Source organism: Trichoplusia ni, chromosome 3 (assembly GCF_003590095.1).
Source record: "Trichoplusia ni isolate ovarian cell line Hi5 chromosome 3, tn1, whole genome shotgun sequence".
Classification (NCBI taxonomy): Eukaryota; Metazoa; Arthropoda; class Insecta; order Lepidoptera; family Noctuidae; genus Trichoplusia; species Trichoplusia ni.
The window spans coordinates 1,653,823-1,678,150 of record NC_039480.1 but is presented as its reverse complement, the minus strand read 5'-3'; the positions used below and the strand labels follow the sequence as shown (position 1 = coordinate 1,678,150).

At 36.5% G+C, this 24,328-nt stretch overlaps 1 protein-coding gene across 2 annotated transcripts in view; it reads right to left on the bottom strand.

Annotated features, from left to right (window-relative positions):
* Window positions 1-2,344: 2,344 nt before the first annotated feature.
* Window positions 2,345-24,328, bottom strand: part of LOC113508816 (protein tiptop-like) — a 223,506-nt gene continuing 201,522 nt past the window's right edge. The window contains exons 4-5 of one of the 2 annotated variants that reach the window (XM_026891944.1): window positions 12,318-12,504; window positions 2,345-6,191 (exon numbers count right to left, since the gene is read on the bottom strand). In XM_026891944.1, coding sequence (XP_026747745.1) covers window positions 3,176-6,191; window positions 12,318-12,504 — 3,203 coding nt within the window. In that variant the 3' untranslated portion in view covers window positions 2,345-3,175. Of the gene's footprint in view, window positions 6,192-7,389; window positions 8,127-12,317; window positions 12,505-24,328 lie in introns of those variants that run through there. The other variant, XM_026891945.1, reaches the window with a different exon arrangement.

The window sequence follows — 24,328 nt, the reverse complement described above, 5'->3', positions numbered from 1 at the left end:
TGAAGAAAGCCCTAAATATACTGCAGATAATACTGCTGATTATACATTATATGATATGATTATACATTATATACATTATACATTATATCATACTAGGATTATGCAGAGAGAACAACTAAAAAGTATAGATAATATAAATCCCTTAAGTCCAAGTTAATCATTTTCCCGCGGTTCTGCGAGCAACAACCACCCGTATATTTTCTTTACCTGTAGCGACGAATACTCGCCTTTCAAGGGTTTGACTGACGGGCCGTCTGTCACAGTACTTACTCAACGGAATCCCTTACCAGCCAATCCATTACGCGCTTCATTCCGCACTCTAAACTGTACTCACGTTCTGAGAAGTCAATGGATGTCGTTAACTGTGTTCTGTCGATTCGCTAATGTGTTGCTGGTAGGAGAGGTGCGTAAACTGCGATGAATGACGTCATTACGGTGATAAAGACGAGGTTTCGCGGAGTTAAGACGTCTCGTTGAGTGATTTCGGGGCCCGACAGATTTAGAGGCGGTTACCAAGACGTGTTTTAAGACTGGTTAATTGGTGATGTTTAGCCTTTTTCATCGCTACTTTTGAGGCTCGATGTTAAGGAAAGCCTCCTTCATTACATGGCACTTTTTTTGTTTAACTCACCTGATACGTTTTTAGCAGTACGATAGAGAGTATAGAGGGGTCTACCATGTTAAATACTTCAAAGGGACTTGTAGTAACCTTTTGCTATACGTTAGCTATTCTTATAGAGAGCGAATCCTAAGCCTGCTTATTAACATTGGGTTATAGATCCAATATGATGTCTGGAGAATGTGAATATTAAGTTTCGAAAACTGATTTTCAGTTAATATTATGTAAAGGAGACTAGAATTGAGTGTCTTTAAATATCATGAATAGATTTGAAATGAAGATATATGATAGGAACTTTAATATTTTTGAGGAGACCAGAACGGGTATTGCAAATGCATCTGAACTATCCAGTTGCTAAGGTCCTATTGAAGAGTGTTAATAGGTCCTATCAGAAAGATGAAGTATGGGTTACGTAGTAACATTTAGTAATCTGTGGTTTGGGCACGGATACTTACCTAAAATACTTACGAACAGTCGATCCAGTTTGCTCCGACGCTCGTAGTTCCAATAATGTTTCGTTGTAGCTACTTCTGCCAGTGCCACAGCCATATCAGCGTGAAGACTCCTCGCATATTGATCAGGGATAACCAGGAGTTAGAATTTAAATTCATTTGTTTTCTTCACTCTTATTCGATTCTTTTTTCAACTTTAGATTTTGAAGGGGATTTGAAGGCAGAACTCGGGTCCTGTTTTAGATCTTGGAACCTTTCCTTTTTTGTGTATAGTGCAGTAAAGAGACTTTATTGTGTTTAAAGGTGTTTGTTTGTGATCTTGAAACAGTTTGATGTGTAATGCTATCCACGATTGAACGTGAATTTATGGTAAGGTGTTTCTTGAGTTGTACTTCGGTGTGTGAGGAAATTTAAAAGGAAATTTTGATAGAGTACAAGTAAACAATGCGAAATTTAATTAAGAAATAATATTGTAGGTATACTTAGACCTCCTTTATATTATTTTATAGGATTATGATTATATAACATTTGGTATGCTTTTCTGTGCGTATGCAAATTGGTTTTGTATATGGGGTTAATAAATAAAAGCAACATTTAAAGTATGTAACATATATATTTCTTTGAGCTTTTAATTGCATTTTGAAATACAACATAAAATATTAAATAAGATTATTAAATTTGGTAAAATCAATATTTCAACACCATTTTTTTACTTTTTTTTCTTAAGAATGAGCAAAAATTTCTCATCAGAGCTAGCGTATACATAATATTTGTCGTATGTTTCATTATTATCGTTAAAATGATAGTTTTATTTACGATTTCAATTTTTTATCGATTTTAAACATTATTAGCTGAATATTCGCAACTTTCAAAAATAAAATGTATAATTTATACAACATCAAAAAATAAGATAGAAAATTAAATTTTAAAACTTGTATATTCCATCGGAAGTGTCGTATACATCGAGAGGGTAATGGAAAGCGTCGCGAATATTCAGTTTACAATCGATCTTTTTTTTGTTGATATCGTCTGAAACTTACATTAGACGGTTTACAATATTTTTATTAAATATAAAAGAGGATCTTCACTCTCCAGTACCGTATATACATCATCGTATAACTGTCGTTACAAATTGGAAGATATATCAGGTATATCTTTATGCGCTAAACGTATACGAATGTTATCATTCCTTTCAACGAAAAAAATGTATATGTATCACTTTTAAATATAGGTTGAATGATCAACCGATTAATGTGCTGGTATATTGGTATACAATTGTTCACAGATGTAGTTTACCTAATATTATGTACTTAACACTAAATAATAAATAGCATCCTCGCGTGGAGAGCATACCTATAGCAAAATTTACACTAAGGAGATTGTTATATTGCATTCTATGTCGAATTGTATGTACAAGACGAACAGAAACGAATGAGATTGAATCTCCGAGATTATACGCATCGACGGACCTCTTAAATTCACAAAATAAAACAAGAAAAATCATCAAAATATACATAAACTAACCACGTTAACCCTAACTCTGATTTACATAAAAATTAAGTAACACGAAAAAAATGATATTGCAACGAATTATCTGTTAAATACTGAAGTCGACGCCACTACGCGACACACGAAAGACGAATCACATGCGAAAGGCGAATTGTCATCCAAGAAAACTAATTTCCACGATTTATCTTTTTCCAAAGAATTAATTAGCAAAAAATATACATTTACAAAAAGAGATCGAATCGTATTTTATGACTTAATGTGACTTATATTTACATTTATCGAAATGGAATTATAATGTAGTGTGGAAGATAAGCCACGGGCTCTGCCGCCCTTACAACAACCGATCACCTAAAGGCAATATTTTGAAAATATTCTCTTAATACCTAAAACGAACGTAAGACGTTTGGCGTATACTTAAGTCGCTATTAATTTATTACACTAACCGATCTATGCGGTGAAATCTAACAATAATTACCTAAATAATTAAATTGGCAAAGAGTTTCGAAATACTTAGCGTCGCGGCTGCGACCTAACCCTAGCAAGGTTTAACGTAGCAAGATATGGTATCATCACAACTGCTGGCTGCTGCTCCAGCCTACACGTACTTACTGGAGAGCTGTTTGGCCAGTTCCGTGTACTTGAGGAACTTGGAGTGCGGGCTCTCGTCGAACGACTGCGACGGGCTGCGCGGGTCCTGAGGCGAGGCGGCGTTGGAGCCGCTCTTGTGCGCGCCCGGCGACGCCGCCCCGGCCGGCGCCTTCAGCGGCACCGGCTCCGGCAGCGCGCCGTCCTTCACGAAGTGCATCTTCGACAGGTGGTGTCGGTACGCACCCTTTGAGATGAACGGCGTATCGCATAGGGCGCACTTCATAATAGAGTCAGTAACAACGGCGTCATTACAGGCCCAGCTGAAAGTCAGGATGCTGGGCGGCCCGGCAGGGGAGGGCGCTGGAGCCGGTGCGCGGGAAGGGTTCGACTCAGTCTTGTCGCAGAGTTTCTGCAATGCCGCTAAAGGGTGGCTACCACCTCTGCGGGAAGAGCTGGGTTCTCCGGAGGATCCACCTCCAGCCAGGTTATCGAACATGGAGGACAGGGCGCCTAAACTGGACGCAGGCTTGCGCTCGGCGCCAGGCGTGTTGCCGGAGCGGTCGCTAGCCGGGCTGCGCGGGCTGGCCGCAGGGCTGGGACCTTCGCTCTCGCGCTTGGCCACGACAGGCTTGACGTCCTCCTCAACCGTGCTACTAGGTCGCGGTGGCTCTTCCTCTTCATCCACCTCAGTTTTCACCCGCACGGGTTGGCTGCTTAAGTCAACTCCATTCTCACGTTCTTCCTCTTCGACTTCTCGTTTTATCCTGACTTCGGTAGGGCGATCTTCGGAAGCTGGAGTTTGAGACCCGCGAGTATCAGGTGTGGTGCGAGGGGTCATGTGATAAGAGTCAAGTTTCCTGTCAGGAGTCAGCGACTCTACTCTACTTCCACCCCTCTCAGACATCGAGCTGGATTCGCTGCCGCTGCGCTCACGGCGCCCGTACCCCTGCTGGTGGTGATAGTTTCTCAACATATTCATGGTCTGGGGATCCACCAGTGGTTTAGTGTAATCTACGCTTTCGTCTATGCCTAATCGCTTCAAAATGCTGGAACCGATCGGAGCGTGTGAAGCTCCTCCCGGCATGCCAGGCACGGTGTGCCGCGATCGGGTATCGAAACTCTTTTCTATCAATTGTTCTATGGCGTTGAGTACCGAAGGCGACGAGCTTTTGTCATTGCTCGCGTTTGGGTCTTTGGAACTCGGGGAGGAATCGTTCACGGAGGACGGGGAGCGATGGTGAGCAGAGCCAGGAGACGGCAGTTCCTCGTTAGTGCTCTTGCGCCCATCCCGGCCTGTTGGAGTGATGTGACCGGGAACGTCTGGTGGGATTATATTGTTGGACAAGAGCGCGCTCTTCAGAAAGTTCCTTTGGCTATTTGACATCGGTGCACCTATACACTGTCGTATGTGTTCAACGAATACCGCAGTCTCTATTTTATCACCGCATTTTTCGCAAGTGATTCGGCTACCAGAGCCAAAGTCTCTAATTGGTTTACCCATGGGTACACCATTACCATCCCCATTTTTGAACTCGTGCTGTGCTCTCTCCAATTCAAGGAGTTTTCTAACTGGCAGAGACTTCTTTCGCTTTTCTCGCGTTTGACGTCTTCTTCCACCGCTTTCGGTGATCGAACGCATGATGTGTTCTTTGTAATGAGAATTCTTCACCATATGATTGCTCAATTCTTTCAAGGAACTAAATGCTTGGTCGCAGACTTTACATGTAAGAACGGCGCTCACGTGACTGCTGGTACCTGTGTTGGGAGGTACAGCATTGTTTGCGCCCGGGGCGGTAGAGTTAGATCCGCCCTTGCTAGAGTCATCCGAAGACTTCCAAGAAATAATCTGTTCCTGCGATATGATGTTCGTGTAGTGCTGGGTGCGCTGCATGTGACTAGTCATTTCGGCAAGCGAGCGGAAGCTTTCGGCGCACCACATGCATTTCAGTATCTGTCTCGTTTGCTCTGCTCCCTTGCCTAGCCAGACATCCTGACCGCGAACAAGTTTTCTGGGAATTGGCATATTTTCCTTAATAAGCATATTTAGATCATTTTGGCTCGGTTTGGATGAACCGCTTGAAGAAGACGAGTTGTGTGACGGAGTAGAAGGCGAACTAGATGGAGGCTGTAAGGAAGGCGGCATAGGAGCACCTGATGATGGAGGGACAGGTACGTTTACACCGCAGTGCTTTGCTTCCTTCATGTGTACAGTTAGATCTGCAAGCGAATTAAAGCTCTTCTTACACCATACGCACTTCAGGACATCTTTAGTTTGGTCAGCGCCCTTATTCAACCAGTGCGATTGCCAAGCTGAGTGACGAGCGGCCGCATTAGGTGCTAAGCCAGCGCCCAAGGCGGCACTTTGTACTGATCGGAATAATTCTTCGCCACCCAGTCTGCTCAATTCGCTCATCTTCTCTAGCGCCTTAGATGCATCGCTCGGTGTAGGCGCTCCGTGCTTAAGTTTGCCATTCCAGTCGGATGGGACGCCTCCCTTAGGAGACAGGCTAGCTGCGGCAACGGCGGCTGCAAAATATGGCAGGTGCGGGGCCACAGGTGTTGACCACGGAGAGGGACTAGGTTTAAATTCTGATGGCCTAGAACTTTTTCTAGACGGGACTGGTGATGGCGAGTCCTCAGGGCCTCGTTTTCTAGTTCCAACTGACAAATCCAATGGACCATTTTCATTCTTACTAAGATTGACAGCATCATCATTATCTTCATCATCGTGCGGTGAATCGCTACGTTTTGTGCTAAAGTCAAGAACAGCGTCACCACGATCGGAATCAGTCATATCCTCATGGCAAGACATAAGGAGGCGCTGTTGGGCCGCAGCAGCGGCAGCGGCTCCCAGGTAAGCGGCCACAGCGGCGGAGTGCGGCGGCAGCAGTGCGGCAGGCAGCGCCGCGGTCAGCGCCGCGGGCAGGGGCAGGCCCGCCCCGCTGCGGCTCGAGTACACCGAGTCATTCGAGGGACAGCGCGGCGCTCCCGACGACTCCCGGGACAGACATCTCGGGCTCTCCCTGGGGACAAAATCGTGACATTACGTTACAAAGACCGACATAATTCACTTAGCAAAAATTGCCACCTCTGTCTCAGCTAGTCGTTATCTTAAACCGGTTATCGACATTTAAATATCGACGGTAAACAAAACGAATGCAAGTTTTTTTTAATGGCCATTTTTAATAAATTAATAGCTCGATCGTGAATAGCAAATAGACACACTAATGGGTTATACCGAAAAAAAAACTTTATAGCTCGGTGTTCGGGTGTCCTTTCGGGTTTTTGTTTTGTTCAATTAATGATGAATACGATCCAAAAACTCAACGTTGACAGAGTTGAGGCACTGAAAACATATTTATGTATGTGATCTGATACAAAAGGAAAAACAGCGATGACATACAACATTAATATAAATCTAAGGTAAATTGGGTACAAATAGGTCAAGTCTTGAGACATGAATAATCAATTCGATTTCAAAGAAGTCATATTAATGACATCTATAAAATTTTACACTCAACATTTATGGCGTGTAGAATATATTAAAATATTAAATCAATAATATTATAAAACAATCGTGCAGGGATCTTGGTGATATCAAATTTGATAAACATGGCGAACATAATATTGGTCACACTTCTTATCGATTATTTATGTGACAGAAAATATACAAAGAGCAACACAAACAGGTTCCAAATAAATAATCAAATAGAGAAAGATGAGATATGATTTAGGAATTATAACTATGACATTCTATTAAAACTTCGACGATTTTTAGAAGTCCAGGAAACAAAATTTGCCATATAAGGATGAAACAAATTAGAGATAGAATGCAATATTTTATTTATTTGATTTCTCAAAAGGAAATAGTTCAATCTCTTTAAATTTTTCTAAATTTTTAAATCCTAACAGAAGTTCACCAATGCAACAAACATTTTCGAGATTGATAAATAACATTTTATAACAAAAACTAACACTCACGAACCAGAACTTAATAAATCTTTCGATTCCATTTAGAAAACACAAATAATTTGGGAAAACATAAGGATAGTTGACTTAGAAAATATTTCGTGAAACTTTGATCTGACATGAACGTAAAAATTACAAGTTGAGGTGTCCAAAAACAAATTCAAACAAACTATAATAATTGATGGTAAAACAATAGGATCCGTGATGAATTACACAAAAACAATAAAACACTTGAACAAATATGAAACCTACCTCACGTGGTCGGGCTCGACAATCATTTTAGACGAAATGTTTTCAAAGTACTCCAAACTGGTAACGTCGAAAAACTCGCGGATCCATCAATACAACACTGAATCTATTGATAACACTTTGTTACTAGACAACAATTGTGACTTCCCAAAAATAGTTGAAAATGTAAACACGTCGCGAAAGACGCGCCGCGTTGCCGGCGGTCGAGAGGGAAGTGCGCGGTGCCTGCGGCGGCGGCGGCGGTCCCGCGTGGAATGAGATGCCGCGTGATTTACGACCCGCCTGCAGCGCCCCCGCCCCGCACGCCCCTCGCTAGAGTGGGACAGGTGCCAGCGTAACGAACCACACGAAGCGAAAGAGAGAGACGGCTATACGTATTCCGCTTCGAGGGGTGGCGCTGCGTAATGCAAGCGTGCGTGAGATGCGCGAGGTGGACGTGCAGTGACGGGCGATCGTTCCGATGACAGGCGACTGACACAGCGGAGAGCTACTCCGCATAGCTGAGTCACAGTCGTAACACCAATGAAAAATGTACAGAACATCCTTGATGGCCAATAGGCGCAATAACTTTTTAACGAGATTGTTTACGGAATTCCATTTACGTAGTTAGAGCACTGCAACTATGGAGCGCTCTCAGCTCGGTAGATTGAAGTCTCGAGGGTTAAAGAAGATTACTCAGACAGGGTTGACGGCGATGACAAGGAAATGGCGCGTTAACAAAACGCCGAGACGAGTCCTTTTAACGACTCACGGACAGACAGGGGACGCGGACGGATTTACGCGTATCATGAACAGATTTCCTGCTTTGACAAAGGGAAAAATATTTTCTCATGTTTATTTTATTTTACGCAAGGAAACGTTAGAACACTTCCGAACGACAATACTATAAATGTCAGTCGTAGAAACGGCAATGACAGGACGTCGTCTAAATAAATAAATTAACAAAGCAAAGAAATCTTGTTCCGTTAATCCCCGGAAACTAATGTACTATCAGTTTTACAGTCCATAATACTGTTTCCATTATCAATGAACGATCTCGAATTAAATGTTATCAACGATTCCGATCTAAACAACTGTTATAGTGATTTGACAGAACCTTGTTCCAATCCCCAAAAGTTTTATAAAGTTTTTAATAGGAGAATCGCACAGCTGTTTATTGCTTCCTATGAGCATTAGTCGGCTGCGGGTCAATCAATCACATGTATTTATGTGACAAGCAGCTCCGTCTCTCTTCCACGTCGAACTAAAATAACCCCGAGTGGGTTGTGACATAAACAAAAGAATTCTAGGCTATTTTTCTACATGTAACGACAGATGATAAAAATGTTAGTGGGATGTATTTTAGACTGTGGCCGTTTTGATGTGCAGGAATTAGGACAGAGCGGTTTTATGCGTCAATGTGTGCATAGTGCGGGCCGATGTATGGGGGACACCTGACATCGTTTGAATAATTTCGCAATAACAAAGCGAATTTTATAACTGACACAGATGTCTTCGTGGTAATAAAATTGCAGCGGCTTCGATACCAGACATTAGAGAGCACGTTGAAAATAATTAAGAAAATATATCGGTAAAGAGTAAAAATTCCGAAGGTATTGTAATGGTTTTTATATTTAGATAATGTCCGTATCGAAATTCATAAAACTGCAAGAATTAAAAAAATACTGTGAACAAAACATTTATCTAGTTGGAATTACAGGGAAACTTGTTATAACGCAAATAATGACAAGATTCTTCTTTTGTTTATTGTTTTAGAGGACACAAATAAATCCTAGTTAACTTATTCCTTGAAAACATAATCATTTGAAAATGCACGTTATTTTTTTCTCATTGCCATCAATGCGAACTCATAACAGACAATACAATTATAATACTGATAATATTTCTTATTATTGCGAGAAATGTCAAGTTGATGGAATCAATAGGAATAATACGGAATATTTGACTAAAAGTGAACAGAACAATTTTGAAAATACCATTTAATAACCCAAATTCAAACGACCACGATTAATAAAATAATGATGATAGCTAGAAAAAGAGTGATGCCAATAATAAAACTCGTGACAATTTAAATAAAAGTATGGTGCAGCAAGTGTTATTTACACATTCACTTATAAACAATGAAGAATAACACCTGCTTAATGTCACACTCGCCGACACTATTTATAACGCTATAGATGACCATCGGCACTAAACAGTAAATTATAGACTTGAGGATCCTACTCATAACTCAGCAACATAACTTGCGAACAAAGAAAAATTGGCCTCGTCACCAGGTCTAAATACTTCGGTATCACTTGCTATGACTTTCGAACTATCTGCCTTCGAAAGAAGTGCTGCTATTCAATCTTTCACAAATCACCCGTAAAGCATTTCGGATGGTGAACGTCAGCGATTAGCCTAACCAACTGCAATTGATTAAATATTTATATCGGGACAGAAATAAATAAATATTAATCATACTCGCCAAGACAATCCATCAAAATTACTTAGCATCGCTCTCGGTCCCACCGGAACTTATGTTTTTATACATTTAGCGAATACCAACACACGAACTAAATCAGTAGATCTAAAATCTAAACAATAGAACTTCAAGGCACTAGAACCTCAAAATGATTGATCACGCTACCTCAGTGCAGCTAATTGACATTGATTGAACAGACTTGCTACACGACCAACTTGAAGGTTCACTTTCCGAAAACTCACCAATCCTTATGCATCTACACTTAAGATTGAATTTTGTATGATTTAAGATTTTAAAACTGCATTCGTATTTGTTTCTGTAGTACCTGCCTGGACGAAAGATAAAGATTTGAAATAAAAGATTTCTAATATAATTAACATGTTAATGATGTCTCCGAGTTGATTATAATATTGGAGGTTTTTGGATTTATGGAGACATTTTATTTCCAACGTGATTGTAAAGATGAATTTAAGATTTTCTTCAAAGGGTCAAAATTAATGCGACATGAGATAGAACCTTATTGAAAGTACCTGTTTTTGTTCCAATTCAAATGAATAATTCTTGAATTATATAAATATTTACGAGGCTAGACACTTACATTTAATTAAATAAAAAAACAAATAGATTACCAGCTGTCTATAAAATATCAATTCGTTACGATTCGCAAACATTCTGATTAACGATTGGTAACCTAATAAAATAAATCAACGTAATAATATAAGTAAATAGTTCTCGTGTTTGTTCATCATTGTTAATGAAATAAATTAACAGTCTTGTTTGAATGTTTCTTTTGTTTTCAATGTTGTGATATTCTATTCTAAATATTACAAACAAAAGCAACATTTGTTATTTATTTACGAGTATATTTTTAATAAAAACTTTCAGTGTAACATTATATGTGGTACCAGACATATGGTTTAAAAAGGTCTCCTAAATTTATGTTCGAATAATTTTATTAATTTGATTGTAGCACCAATCTGTCGAAATAAAATAGTTGATGAAAACTGAGATTGGAATATTGATGTACTGTATTTATAAAGTTTACGAGTCACAATAATCTGACTTTAAAAAGGATAAGGAGACGAATTACTTTATTAGGAATATTGACAATCATATAGCCATGTAGGCATGGAATTTTGAATAGTTGATATGACGACACATTTGAAAAGGGATGAACTATAGCGGTACTATCTAATGTATCAGCAAGATAATCTGATAAAAAAATAGCAGCACTTCAAAATACCTATAAACGTCTACAAATCAAGTATTAAGTAAATTCCATTCGAATGATAAATATCCCGTACTATTAAACGTATCCGTCTTAGAAATAAATCGTTTTATCACGACCTTGGTGTAATGATTAACTCAATAAAAACATCAATCAATTCTAATAATTAGTAATAATCTGGAGAAACAAGACATATCGGGTGATAAGCTTTGTATTTGGAAGGTGATTGAGTGATTTTAAATTTCCCGAAGTTGTTCTTATCATTTTAAATGTTCGCTATTGTATTTTGGCATCAACACAATGAGTTTCATGTGAGTGACCATTAAAAACATCACTGAGTTCAAACCATAATTGGTCATTGCTCCATTCCCAATGATATTTATACGTCATCTTCTTACGGAATAAATCTGTCTTAGAAAGAGGTTGTCAATAGCTGCAAGCCATACTACATGGATTAGAATTCTAACGTTTTTTTTTTACTGGTGTGGTTTATGGCCCAACTAACGACACATCAATCATTATTTCATCTAACATCGATAAATCCAAAAGCATTTCAAAACAAAAATTGATGGAGCGTCATTTTAGAAATTTTGGATCATTTTTAGTTGTCCGGCCCACTATAACTGTCACTGATGAATTCATTTTTCTATCTTTACCAAACAGCTCTTGCATCTTATCAAATTCAAATAAGACTTTAACAACTTTAAATAAGGTTGAATTTAGTTTTGATTTGAGTATATTTTAGAGTGTTAAACCAAAATAAGTTGGGATATCATCTAATCCAATTTCAGCTTTACAGCTTCAACTATAAAAGTTGTAATGGCTACAAATTTAAGTTGGTGGAGTAAGGAGTGTTGTCAGTGGACAGTCGTTGTCGACTGATCAGTGAAAACAATGGGATCATTAAAGTGGACACCATGGAGTGATGTGCAGACCTCCGTGTTGACAATGGCGTATAGTATTATGAATGGGTCTCTTGTATTCGAGAGATGTTCGTTATGGTTCAATTTCCATAAAAGAATTGAGGTGTGCTAAGTTTGATATTGAATACCGTTTTGGAGTGAAGAACGATTGTCAATTGTCAGTTTTGTGTCACTTGCTTTTAATCAGCAAGTCTAAGTTAACGCGGACATGGCACTTGACTACTTGTTCCTTGATTGAATTGATTTGAGCTTCAGTAATTCCCAATCGTAAGAAACTTAGTCTCCTGTTATCTTATCTCTAGAAGTGCTTTCTCACCTTTCAGCATTGGGATCCTGGATCAGGGTAGCTGGTATGCTGTGCTCGATGTCGTCTCGCTCGTCGGGCACGGGGGAGGTGCGGGACGCAGGGGACTCGGAGCGAGACGCCTCTCCCTCTCCCCCCTCCTGCCTCTCCCCCCGGTCTCCACGCTCCTTCACTCCGCTTTCTGGACTGGTCTCTTCTTCTGTGGGCAAAAGAGAAGATTTGGTTAGATTTTGATTGGATTGAAAGACTAGAAGGAAATCTTGGAGGTACTTATCCTATTTTTACTGCATACTGATTTTTTTTAATATTGCGGAACGTTTTTATATCCGTTTTACTGCGGAAAATCAGATTTAACGATGATTTAGCACATAGTCTTAGGGTTTAAGCCTATTAATTAGTAAGTGTAAAAGTTAAAGAAATCAGACTACTATCAAAATGATAAGATAATTGGTAACAATATTAAAAACAGGAAAAGAGTCATGACATATGTACAGGACTTATCAAAACAGCTGATATATCAATAAATATGCACCAATATAATCTGTCGACGTTTCAGTCGTCAGGCGAGCCAAATGGAAAAATTCGACGACAAACAAGTATGAGACGACAATTTTAATAACAGCCAATTAATATTAAAACAAAACAGCAATACACAAATTAATCATGATAATAAAGACATTTTAAAACCGTATTTAGGTTGATTTAAAAGGTAACAGATAACTGTATCGCTTTATTGCGATCGTTCATCATCTAAACGTAATAATCGGCGATATGGTAGATATAAAAAGTATAAATGAGGAAAATACAATTGTAATGGGGCCATCGGACTTTGCGCAAGCCATGTGATCGATAATTATTGATTGATTGATTGTATATACCTGAGTTAGTCACGGCTGATAAGCGCTCAGTAAACGTGTCTAACGTACTATAATTAGGAAAATCCCTATGAAATGTCAATCATAAACAGATTTTAAAGATGAATAATTTACTGTTAATCATTTATTACCGAAATGCTTCGAAAAATATTCTTTATCCCGACGATTAAAGAGCCATAAGAGTATAAACTGCTTAAGGTTTAAAGTTACAGCTAAATTGTGTTTCATGACAAAAAAACCTTGTCATTGTCCATCATAAAAATGTCTTAACTATCGTAACAATTATCAAATAACATTTGATATCGACTGACATAATTTGGAACGACATCGACAATTTGATAAAATTAATAATGATACCTAGTGGGTTTTATCGGATTGTGGAGAAGTCACCTTAATTAGGATGGTGAACGATTTGCTAGTCTAGGTTCGGAACTTAAGTTAAAAATTATGAATCTATTCTGTAAAAAAAAACCATAGGAAAAGTAAAAAATTCTTGCCCCAAACATCAAAGTAGATGTCTTTGTTCTTTCTAAGCACTGGGCAAATTGTGATTAACTCGTTATTTCCATCATCTTCTGGACTTTTTGTAATAAGGAAGGCAATAACTATTTATTGTTATGCGCCCTTTAATAACATTCAGACGGCTGATGATGGCTTTCGTCATTTTGAGGAATTTCCATCACATTGAGCGATTTTCGCAAATGATCTCATAGATTATGGTGGATACGATTCATTAGGGACAAACTTCGAGGACTTCTGGAAGTTTATATTCACAACATTTTTATTCTAAAACCTATAACTTTGTTCATCGATGATTCAAATAAAACCAGTTTGACAAAACTATTTTCTATTGGCGATGACAAGAGAAAAATAAACGAACTAACAAAATAACATTGATGAGCCACGAAAGCCAAAAACACACACATTCCTAATTTCTAAAACAAAGCGCTCGTTTGAGCGTAACGAAAATCCGCGGTACGAAAAAAGAACAACCGATTATGAACTTATTGTGTGCCCGAAAAACGCATCGGAAAAAAACGTATTTGAAACCGGATAGCCGAATTGGCGCCGCGGTGGCCGGCCCGCTTATTTCACTGCCCATTGATCTGTGAACCGCGTTTCTGTACGCTAATTGATTAAAACGCAACGTGTCAATCCGGTGCCGGACGGCAAAGATGCGGTTGCGGACGAAACGCCCGCGGCGGTCCGCTCTGTGGCTAGTGGTGCGCCGGTGGGGAGTCCCGTGTTTGTTGGGCGACGGCACAAACAGTCCCGTAGCAGGATTTGCCGAAATTTAATTAACGAAATTGGACTTGAATTAGGATAATTACATACAATCACATTGTGAACTTTGAGGATTGATGATGATTTTTGCAAAGGGAGAATTCTTGATTGATTACAAATTGTGATAGTGTAGTAAAGATACATTTTTTGGCTTTATAAAAGACTTTACTGTTTGTGAAGGTATACGCACATCTTTTTTTAAATTCACTTGACAAATAACTCAACAAGTTCTAGCACATGAAAATAATCAACAATTATTGAAACAAGACCGGACTGATCCCACCCCGAATCCCAGTGGGACCCACACCCTTGCGCATCTCTAGCCACAGTCCGTATGTGCCAGCCAATTGATCAAAGGAAGTGATAGGCCGCTGGGTATCTGCAGGTGACTGTGATTCGCTCTATGAACGTAAATTTTAATGAAACCACCCCTTTATCGTATTGTCTGTGAATTATGGAAGGTAATGAATCGATATGTTTGTTCGAGATGTGTTGTCAATCGATTTTAAGCTTTAATACTCGATATTTTTAAGTTTGGAATTGTGGAATTTATATAATTTGTTACGAACCAAAAGTGTTAGTAATTATTTTTTTTGGATTTCTTACTTAAAGATTTGTTGCAAAATATAAAGACCTGCATAATGATACGTATACTAGGTAGCATTGTAATCAGCCAGCTTCAAAACAGTAAAAGTTTCAAAATGCGTTACTTTCATTTAAAAGCCTTTATCGTTTTCCTCAAGCGTCTACGAATCAGAAAAGCTTGTTCATTCCATTCGTCACAGTACAAAGGAAAGACACGTTTCTGACGAAACAATGGATCAATTTCACCAAAATCGCCGTGAAACCGATACGATTATAGATACCGATTACAATTGTTCCCAAATGACAACGTTAACTAAACCGTTTCTTAATAAAATGAATCTTGATTTTATCAAACAACTAAATGGGTCGAAATGATCTGAGCTTTGTACAATACTAAGCCTTATACGTATCAGCAGTAGATTTTTTTTCGTTAGCATGGATTTTAGTGCAATTTTTACAGTTGATTTTTAGAGGCATTTTGTTAATTTCGAAGAACTTTCTTATTTCAAAGTTTTGAGGATGATGATGCTTGCGTGTATTTTTATGAACAATAAAATTGTCTTTATTTATTTCAAAAACAAATAGTTCCTACTTCGTCAAAATGAAATTGACGAAGAAATTTGATCGTAGACATGAAGCAAATTAAGGCAAATGTTAATATCTCTCTCATGATTTTGTGTTAACCAAATAACTCCTTATTTTTTTTAAACTTGTACCTTCAGTTTATTAAAGATTTCTCATCGCAATTTCAAATCCTTTTTTAAAACATTTAGCACTCTATTCAGCTCCTTTTTCAAAAGACGTCTTCAATAGAACTGTCCTGACTATTCCATGCTTCAAAAAATTCTATTAACATCCAAACATAATTTATCGATCGCAACATATTATGTCAGTACTAGTCGCGCGTACTTTACACGTAGTTTCACTAACCGTGTATTATCAGTCGTTATCACGTGATCAATCAACGGCAGATGCCGATTATCCAAACACTAGATAACGACAGTTTTGCAATAACCGCGGTTACTGTTTGCTTACTACTTACATGATTATCTGTATTTACTGGAGTTTTTTTTATTTTAAAAAGGGTTTAGAATCGTTATTGAAAGTTTGGGTGTTAAAATAGGGATTAGAGAAACTGATGGTTTGACGAATTAGATTCAAAATAGATAGCCATGTTTTATTATCGAAATATTTATAGTCTATTATTGTGAAAGAAGCTACAGGGAAATTGATACACAACCGTAGTCATACTACGTTAATTTACTACGTATTATGGAAAACCATTAGAGATACAATTTTTGTTATGATTATCAAATCATTATGTAACGTCGCAATAGTCAGTCAGGACAGACTGATATTTTCAGCATCAGTCAAATCCATTAAAAGACATTTAAACATGAGTACATACTCAAAACAATTTCTCTAACAAATCTAAACATCAAAAAAACTTCTCAACAGCAACAACAAATAACAACCTTCGTCCCACTAAAACAAAGTTGAAAATTGATCGCATTCAATCAGTCGAGCGATGTCGGCGCGTAATTTCCTCGCGCCGTCCCTCTGTCGTGTCGTTATCGTGCCGCCTGCGCCGGACGGGACAAAGCGAACCACTCTTTGTTGTCCCACCCGATTCCGCATTGAAATTGAATGAAGTTTCGCGATATTGATAGGTCAATTTTAATTTTCAATAAGTTATAGTTGCTTTGCTTTGTTCTTTGTGGTTTAATTAGCTGTTTATGGTTAGTTTTGAAATAGATTTGAAGTTGATTAGGGCTTGTTTTTGGTATTTTTAAGGTTGTTTATGTGAGTGGTGAATTTCTTGTCAATGATGACTACAAAAAATAATCAAAAATCATTATTGTGATTGAAGTAGGTAGATATCTCGAAATTAAATTCCGAATAATCTTTTCAATCTGACTCTTGTCGTCATTTAAAATTTCCCCAGCTAAACTTTAGCCAAACCTTATCACAATCGGCTCACTAATTACGTACACCAAAAAATAAATCGTAAGTAAAAACATCAGCGGCCCGTGGACGCGCGATGTCAGTGTTTCGTGCATGTATCGATAAATCGCGCGGACACACGCACGCACTATAAATCCTGGAGGCCTACAACCTCATCTGAAAAGAAATCTGTTGCTGCTGTGCAAGCGAGAGCACACTACGCCGTGTAGCACTGCATCTCTTTCCCAGAACGGCATCATCCTCGCTTTCAAATTAGGTGGTAGGCCTCCTGCTTACTTACCATCGATGGGTGACCGTGATGTTACGAATTTGTCCTTCGAGACTTCGTATTAAGTGCTCCAATTATAATCGACCGGTTCCCGATTGATCGTGTTCGAGATTTCGTTTTTTTCATGAAATTTATTGAGTGTGACTGGGGTATTAAGTATGTTTGTGGGATTTTGTGTCCAACTGTTTTAATTTTGTTAGGGAAATGAAATATATTTACGTATCCTTAATAATAATGAAGTAGGCAGCAAAACTACATACTGTGATTATATTAAAATCATTATCGTAACAAAGGTACCTCTCAAAGAAGAATTACGGTAGGTTATAATTATCTTTATCATGACATTCATTCTAAGCAACAATTTTCAGTAGTTCAAACATTTACAACTCCACCAACCATCATGTACGACATAGACACAGACAACTAAGGCCACTGCGTTATTTAAAACCTGCGTACAGCAACAATATTGAATCTCTACACAATAAGCACGCGGTATCTGGCCGGTAATTGACCGCACGTCCCGGGTGTGCGCTCGTAAAATGTCAGATACCGAGTTGTCCGCGCCGCATATGTTCACGATAGTCGCCACCGAGGTGAGCAGACTGATAACTGAAAATAATGTGCCGCTGCTGATAGCCAGTGATTGTTTAATATTGTAGCTGCAGATTAGGGGTTAAAGGCGGGGAAGGAAAGATTGCGAAAGGTGTAGAGACCAGACTTTGATACACTTTGAATGAAAGTTTTGTTGCTTTTTGTTTGGTGATGAATGAAGAAAAATAAACAAACTATAGATGGTGGTGGTAGGAGAGAGTTAGCAAACAAACTGAATGATCGGTTTTATAGTGAGGAGACTGATTTATTTGAGTAGGAAGAAAGCTCTGCTTAGCTTAACATCAAAGTTTCGTTCAGAACAATTTTGCATTTTAAATCTCTATACAGCCTTGTCCATCAAATATCAAACATAACATACAAACCTTAAAGTCAAAAAGCATAAAATATTCCAAAACCTGAATCGACTATCTCATCACTATCAACCCTCAAATGGCGCGCGTCATCGTTGACGTCCAAACGTCACAGACGTCACTGACGCAACAAGTTACAAACAGAACACAGTTCAAGAGTAACTTGTCATGGCGTCGGAGAGCGAAGTGCGTCGCGTCAGACTCAACGAGCCTACGGGTTTGATGCGAAACAATTGACGAAACAGATAGGCTTCGTGCAGGAGCTTTGGTATGCATACGATCGTGTGTGAGTGGGACTTTTAGAGAATGATAGCTGAAGTGAAAAGTGCGTTTATTTCTAAAGTTGGTTAATTCTATCCCGATTATTTTGTGTGTTCTTTGATGTTGAGAAGTATTGATGATATTATTATTATTTTGCTTAATTTTTAATTAAAAAATATTCGGTAGTTTTGTCGTAAGTCTAATAACTGGAACTGTACCTTTTTAGTTTAGAGCTATTTAATGCTATATCGACTACAATTTTTTATTTGACTTAGACTATAACTGAAAGTCCGATTTACATCTTAATGCAAGCACATATTGAAGCACATTGATAAGTAATACCTTAAGAAGTCAACTTAGATCAGATAGCGTCCAAGACACTGAACAACAGCTTCACCCACACATTTTTATCATATTTTCATACAAAACGTAACATTAATAAACATGTATGATAACACTGCAGTATCTAAACATAGGGCATATAAAGCTGCGCGCAACAAGTGACGTAATTTGTCCCTGTCAGTCCGCAGCGGGAGGGTTGACTCTGGTATATCAACTATTTGAGCTCTTGTTTATGTACGTACTTACTTACATCTTGTTGTAATTCGTAGCGGTTTTGGGTTACTTGTCATAGTATTTTTAGAGTTATCATTTTTGGACTTATTAAAATAAAAGAAGTAGTTTTTATTTTAGATATTTTGAGCAGCGTAATCGTGTTTGATTTATTTCGTTTGCTATAGTTATTATTATCATAAAAGTAAGTTTGTTCCACTTTGAAAACTTGCATGATGTTGCATAACAAATGATTCGAAAGCTTTCTTCATAAAAAAATATTCCTTTGTCAAATTACGATGCCAAAAATTACATCACAAGTCTGAATTCTAGAACAATTGATGAATGCAATTCAAATTCTCATAAACGGTTACATACCAACAACTCTACCCACCCCAGAATCAAACCAAGCCTTAATACATCAACGAAACTTTTACCTCACACAAACAGATAATTATATAGCTCGTTAATATCATAAATATCGATCAATGTCGCAGCGAAGTTAAATTAATACTCTCATGAATCCAGTGTCGTCGCGTATCAATCAAGAGATGGCGTTGATTGATTGGTCCGACGACCGGCGAAACAAAATCTAGTATCAATCATGTTATCGACGAATATCAATGGCGAGCTTGTTCATTTATAAAATTATAGCTGATGGCTGGATCCGGGTGTAAAAAGGTTTTATGGTGCGATGTGTTTGGTTATTAGGTGTAGCTAGATAATGGTGAAAACTTTTAGATAGTAAAGTAGAACGCAAAAGCTAATTTAACAATCAGTAAGCAAACACATGATCTTTGCTTATCTTTATGAGAAGTCGCTTAGTTCAAAGGCACTAGTTATTTTTTTCCTATGAATAATATAACTTTTGACAGTTGCATCATACACCTTTGAATTTTGTAGGTAAAATTATGATAAAACTTTTAAAAAAATGTACGAAATTGAACAGAATCGAATCGAAATTATCACAGAGGGTTATATTACTATCACGATGCAAAAATATGGTCATCAGTTTTATCTAGTATTGATAATTATTTATTTTTAGTTAACGGATGATTGATCAAGTTCCTTTGATCGAACCGCCAGCTAAATAATTCACTTTTAAAACGAATATATCCCAAAATGCATGTTGTTAATGCAAATGACCAAATTCGGCGACGTTAGGGTTAAGACTCGTGACTTTTATTCAAGTGATTTATTCGGAGATAAATCATTGATTGTTAGTGATTTAAATATAAATCAGTATCAATTCTTAATCAGAGTTCTATGCTAACCCATTAAGTCTGACTTATAATGTTTTGTAAAAAGAAAACATTTTAATTTTAATTGTTTTATTTAATGGTTTAAACCTACTTATTAATATGTGGTTTAAATCAACCAAAAATAATTTAAATGTAAAGGTTATGTCAAAGTAGAGTTTTGTTTGTTAGTTTTCGTATTGTGTTTATTTTGATCCCACTGCTGGACTATAGCTTTTCTAAATTTTCCATTGATAACAGAAGCGTTCTACACCTATCTTCAAAAAATAAATATTCTCTTTCTTAATCAATAAAGAGGTTTTGTTCTTTGCCTAACAGTTAATAAGTTATCATTGTTTTGTTTAAGACATCAGGATTAAATTATTAGAATGTGAAGGATATCACGTCTTTTAACATTTAAATATCACTCACTAAAGATTTTATCTGAAACAGACGGATTCGATCTATTTGTTAGGAGACGTGTCAAAACAATAAAATAGTAGTTACAATTATAAATAGACAACTTAAAATTGAAAATTCTGTTTTTTTTTTCAATAAAACGGGTCACATTGATTTTAATAGGTGGCTTATCATTATGAAGATCAATCTGTTCTTCGATTTATGGTGATGATAACTTAAACATTTTTAATTGTTATGTTTTGAGAACAAAAACTAAAGTCATACACATGTCTAAATAGTAACTCTTCTGATTTAAACTACAGTTATTTTTTTATATTAAATACATACCGGAAAATAAAATAGGTATCGTCTCAAAAAGAACCCGTTACCATAGCTATGATCCCATCATTAAAGATAATGATACGTCACCGAAAAACCCTAAAAAAACGACCATCTCAAAATAAACATTAGGACAAATCTATCGGTCTAACCGACCCCTACACTGGATTAGACGGGTGCGCGTGAAAAATCTCCGACGGGCCATTGTCTGGGCCGATGCGATCCGTATTTGTCAACGCCGTGATGTCTGAACATCATTTTCATTAGCCAGGAGAGCCTGCCCCATTTGTACCAATGTTTGCTAATAGATGGGGTAGGTAAGACCGAGTGAATGATTTTTCTTGACTTTTTTGGGGACGGAATTTTAGGGTTAGTGAAATATTTCATTTGTACTTCACGATTTTGTTTTTTTTTAATCTGTATTTAATCACGCCGTTTTTTTTGTAAAAGTTTAATCAATGATAACTTGGTATGAAAAAAATATAAAATGGCTTAATATTTTTATTGGGTATTCAAAATAATACCAAGCAAACAATCAGACACAATAAAAACAAACAGACGCAGACAGTATAATTAATGTAAAACGATGACAAAAACAAAATTGATATATTTTCGTCCTTGAAATCACTGGCTGTTTAAAAGTGATTAGCTTTATCTAAAAACGTTAATTATCATTAATTTATTATACTTAATTTAATATCATCCACTCGTCCGAAGAAATAAATATCTGCTTTTTATTATCATTAAGGATATCAATTTATACAAACGTTTTTTTTCCTTTATTTGAATTGTAAATTGTATAGAACTAGATTTTGCATGAGTGACGTCCGACATCGCAACTGTAAGTAGCGTGCCTCCTTCCTTGGATTAACTATATTTCATCAAAATTAGCTCAGCAGTTTAGCCGTAAAAGCTTAACTGAAAGAGTGACTTTCGCATTTTAATTATTAGTCTTCATTATAATATATACCTATCTTGGTGTTTTATGTTTTTCTACCTTTTGTTTTTTACTAGAAAATAGGTTAATTATGCATTAATTATCTTAAATCTTAAGCAGAGGAAATTTATTTCTTTTCTATGAATTTATAATTTGGGAGAACTACAATAAAAATATATTTATTGTTTAAAACAGTAATATTATAATGTTATCTGTTATTTTATGTTACATGTTTTACATTGAGTTAATTATTTGACACCTACAATAAGTTGCTAATGAGCTAAAAATGAATATTAAAATAATGTTATGAAACAAAAAAAGTATTTTTTTACTTCTTCTTAACTATTTTAGATTATTTTGTCCAATAATCTGGTAATTCACTTCTTATAGAATAAGGAGATAACTTACAAAGTATTTTAAGTTCGAATATTGGAAGTTAAATTAGAATCACTCCTGAAAATGATATCCAGATAAAATTTTCATTAAGTATTTATTCATTGGTTTTAATACATTTAATAGTCCTTTCAGGTTTACTAGATGACAGTGAAAAGGCGGCTATAAGAACTCCTTACTAAACAACATGATTCAATCGGATTTGTGTATGTTCGCATAGAGTCAAGTTTATTTAAAATATATAAGTAGATACGAGCAAGCTGTTAAATTTTAAAGCTATAATTTCTTGGGTACAAAAATAACTGTACCTAATAATTAAAATTAAAAGACCCCGCAGTAGAAACCTACTACTGAAGAACTTTAGACAAAGCACAATAAACTAAAAACGAATTCAAATTTAAACAAAACACTTTCTCTACTTAAATAATACTTTTGAATTAATAATTTGAATAATTAAAATGATAATGTAGGTAGGCTTTTATGAAAGAATGTCAAAAGTTAAAGAATGCAACTAGTCGCGGCCACTAATGAACAGAATGGGCTGGTTATTTTAATTAAGTATTTGGTACTATACTAGTGTACACAAAGCTTTTAAAAAGCTCGTTTTTTTCTATAAAATCTATAGAGATAACGAAATATTACGTAAATTTTAAGAAGCTTTTGATAATCGATCTCGTGGTACATCACTACTTAAATTGGTAGAGATGGTAAAATTAAAAATGGATATAGACTGGAAAATTGATCTTGCAAACTACTTGGTGTATAATTTTTAAATGACAGTACCATTGCCTCGACAGAAACAGTTCAGTAGAATTCAAATATTGCATTCAATCACAGCAAGGAGATTTAAGACCAATAAGGTTTCTTCTCCGGTGGACTTAATTCTTAGAAAATATTTAAGACGTGCATAATCATGGTGTTGCCTCACCATCTCTGCGACATTACCACTGTTTATAAAAGCTTCTCTTAATATTTACAGATTTTATCTGACTATAGTAAAGTTACCGCTACGAACTGATATGCTTAGAATGTGAAATATCTTCATCTATCTTAATTAAACCAAATATATGCGGTTTCCTTTGTGACACTAATCAATGGAACCATTTAATCTAGGCCACATTCTTACGCAACCATCAAACTTTATGCCTTACGAATTGTTGCTTAACCTTAGCGTAAAACTATTTTTCCAATATTGACCTGTGACCCCGCGGGCCCTCAGCATCATAATTATTATAATTAAGACTTAATTCTTTGATATTAGAAAGTTTACATTCTTATGTAAATACATATAAATTTAAATTTTACAAATCTTGTATTATATATTTCGGTTGTAAAATTCATTGGAATTTAGTATTATTAAACTAATGAAACAAAGAAATGTGTTTATATTAATGATTGGGTGCTATTAAGTATCGAATAATAAATTCTTAGTTTATATGTGATAGTAAAAAAATATTGTTATGAGGAGATTAAGATGTTGTATAATTATATTTGTATATATTTCACATTATTATAGACACAATTTGAATATAAAAGAATTTGTTTTGATTCTATAAGATACAAAATAGACTGTGACTAACTAACAAAAGGAGACTTCTATTGAGATGGTTATTTATTTATTTATTTATTTATTTATTTATTATTTATTTATTATCATTAAAGAAGTCGCTTTGAAAGTAGTCACAAATTACTTAAAACTCAATCATGCAGTCAATAAGGAACTATAAAAAATTGTAGAAAGTATTTAAAAAAAGACGTCGTCAGAAATAAAATCAATTATAGAAAATAGAAGAGATGAAAAAAAAACAAAATCCTGTTGCTAAGAATGGCTGTAAAAAAATGAAATCTTGCAATACGACCCAAACATACGTAAAAGCACGTGTTACACCGAGCAACCAGCGCGAGGCATTGTCGGTGCCACACAATATGTGGCGGACACATGCACTCGTGTGCACTGCGCTTAGA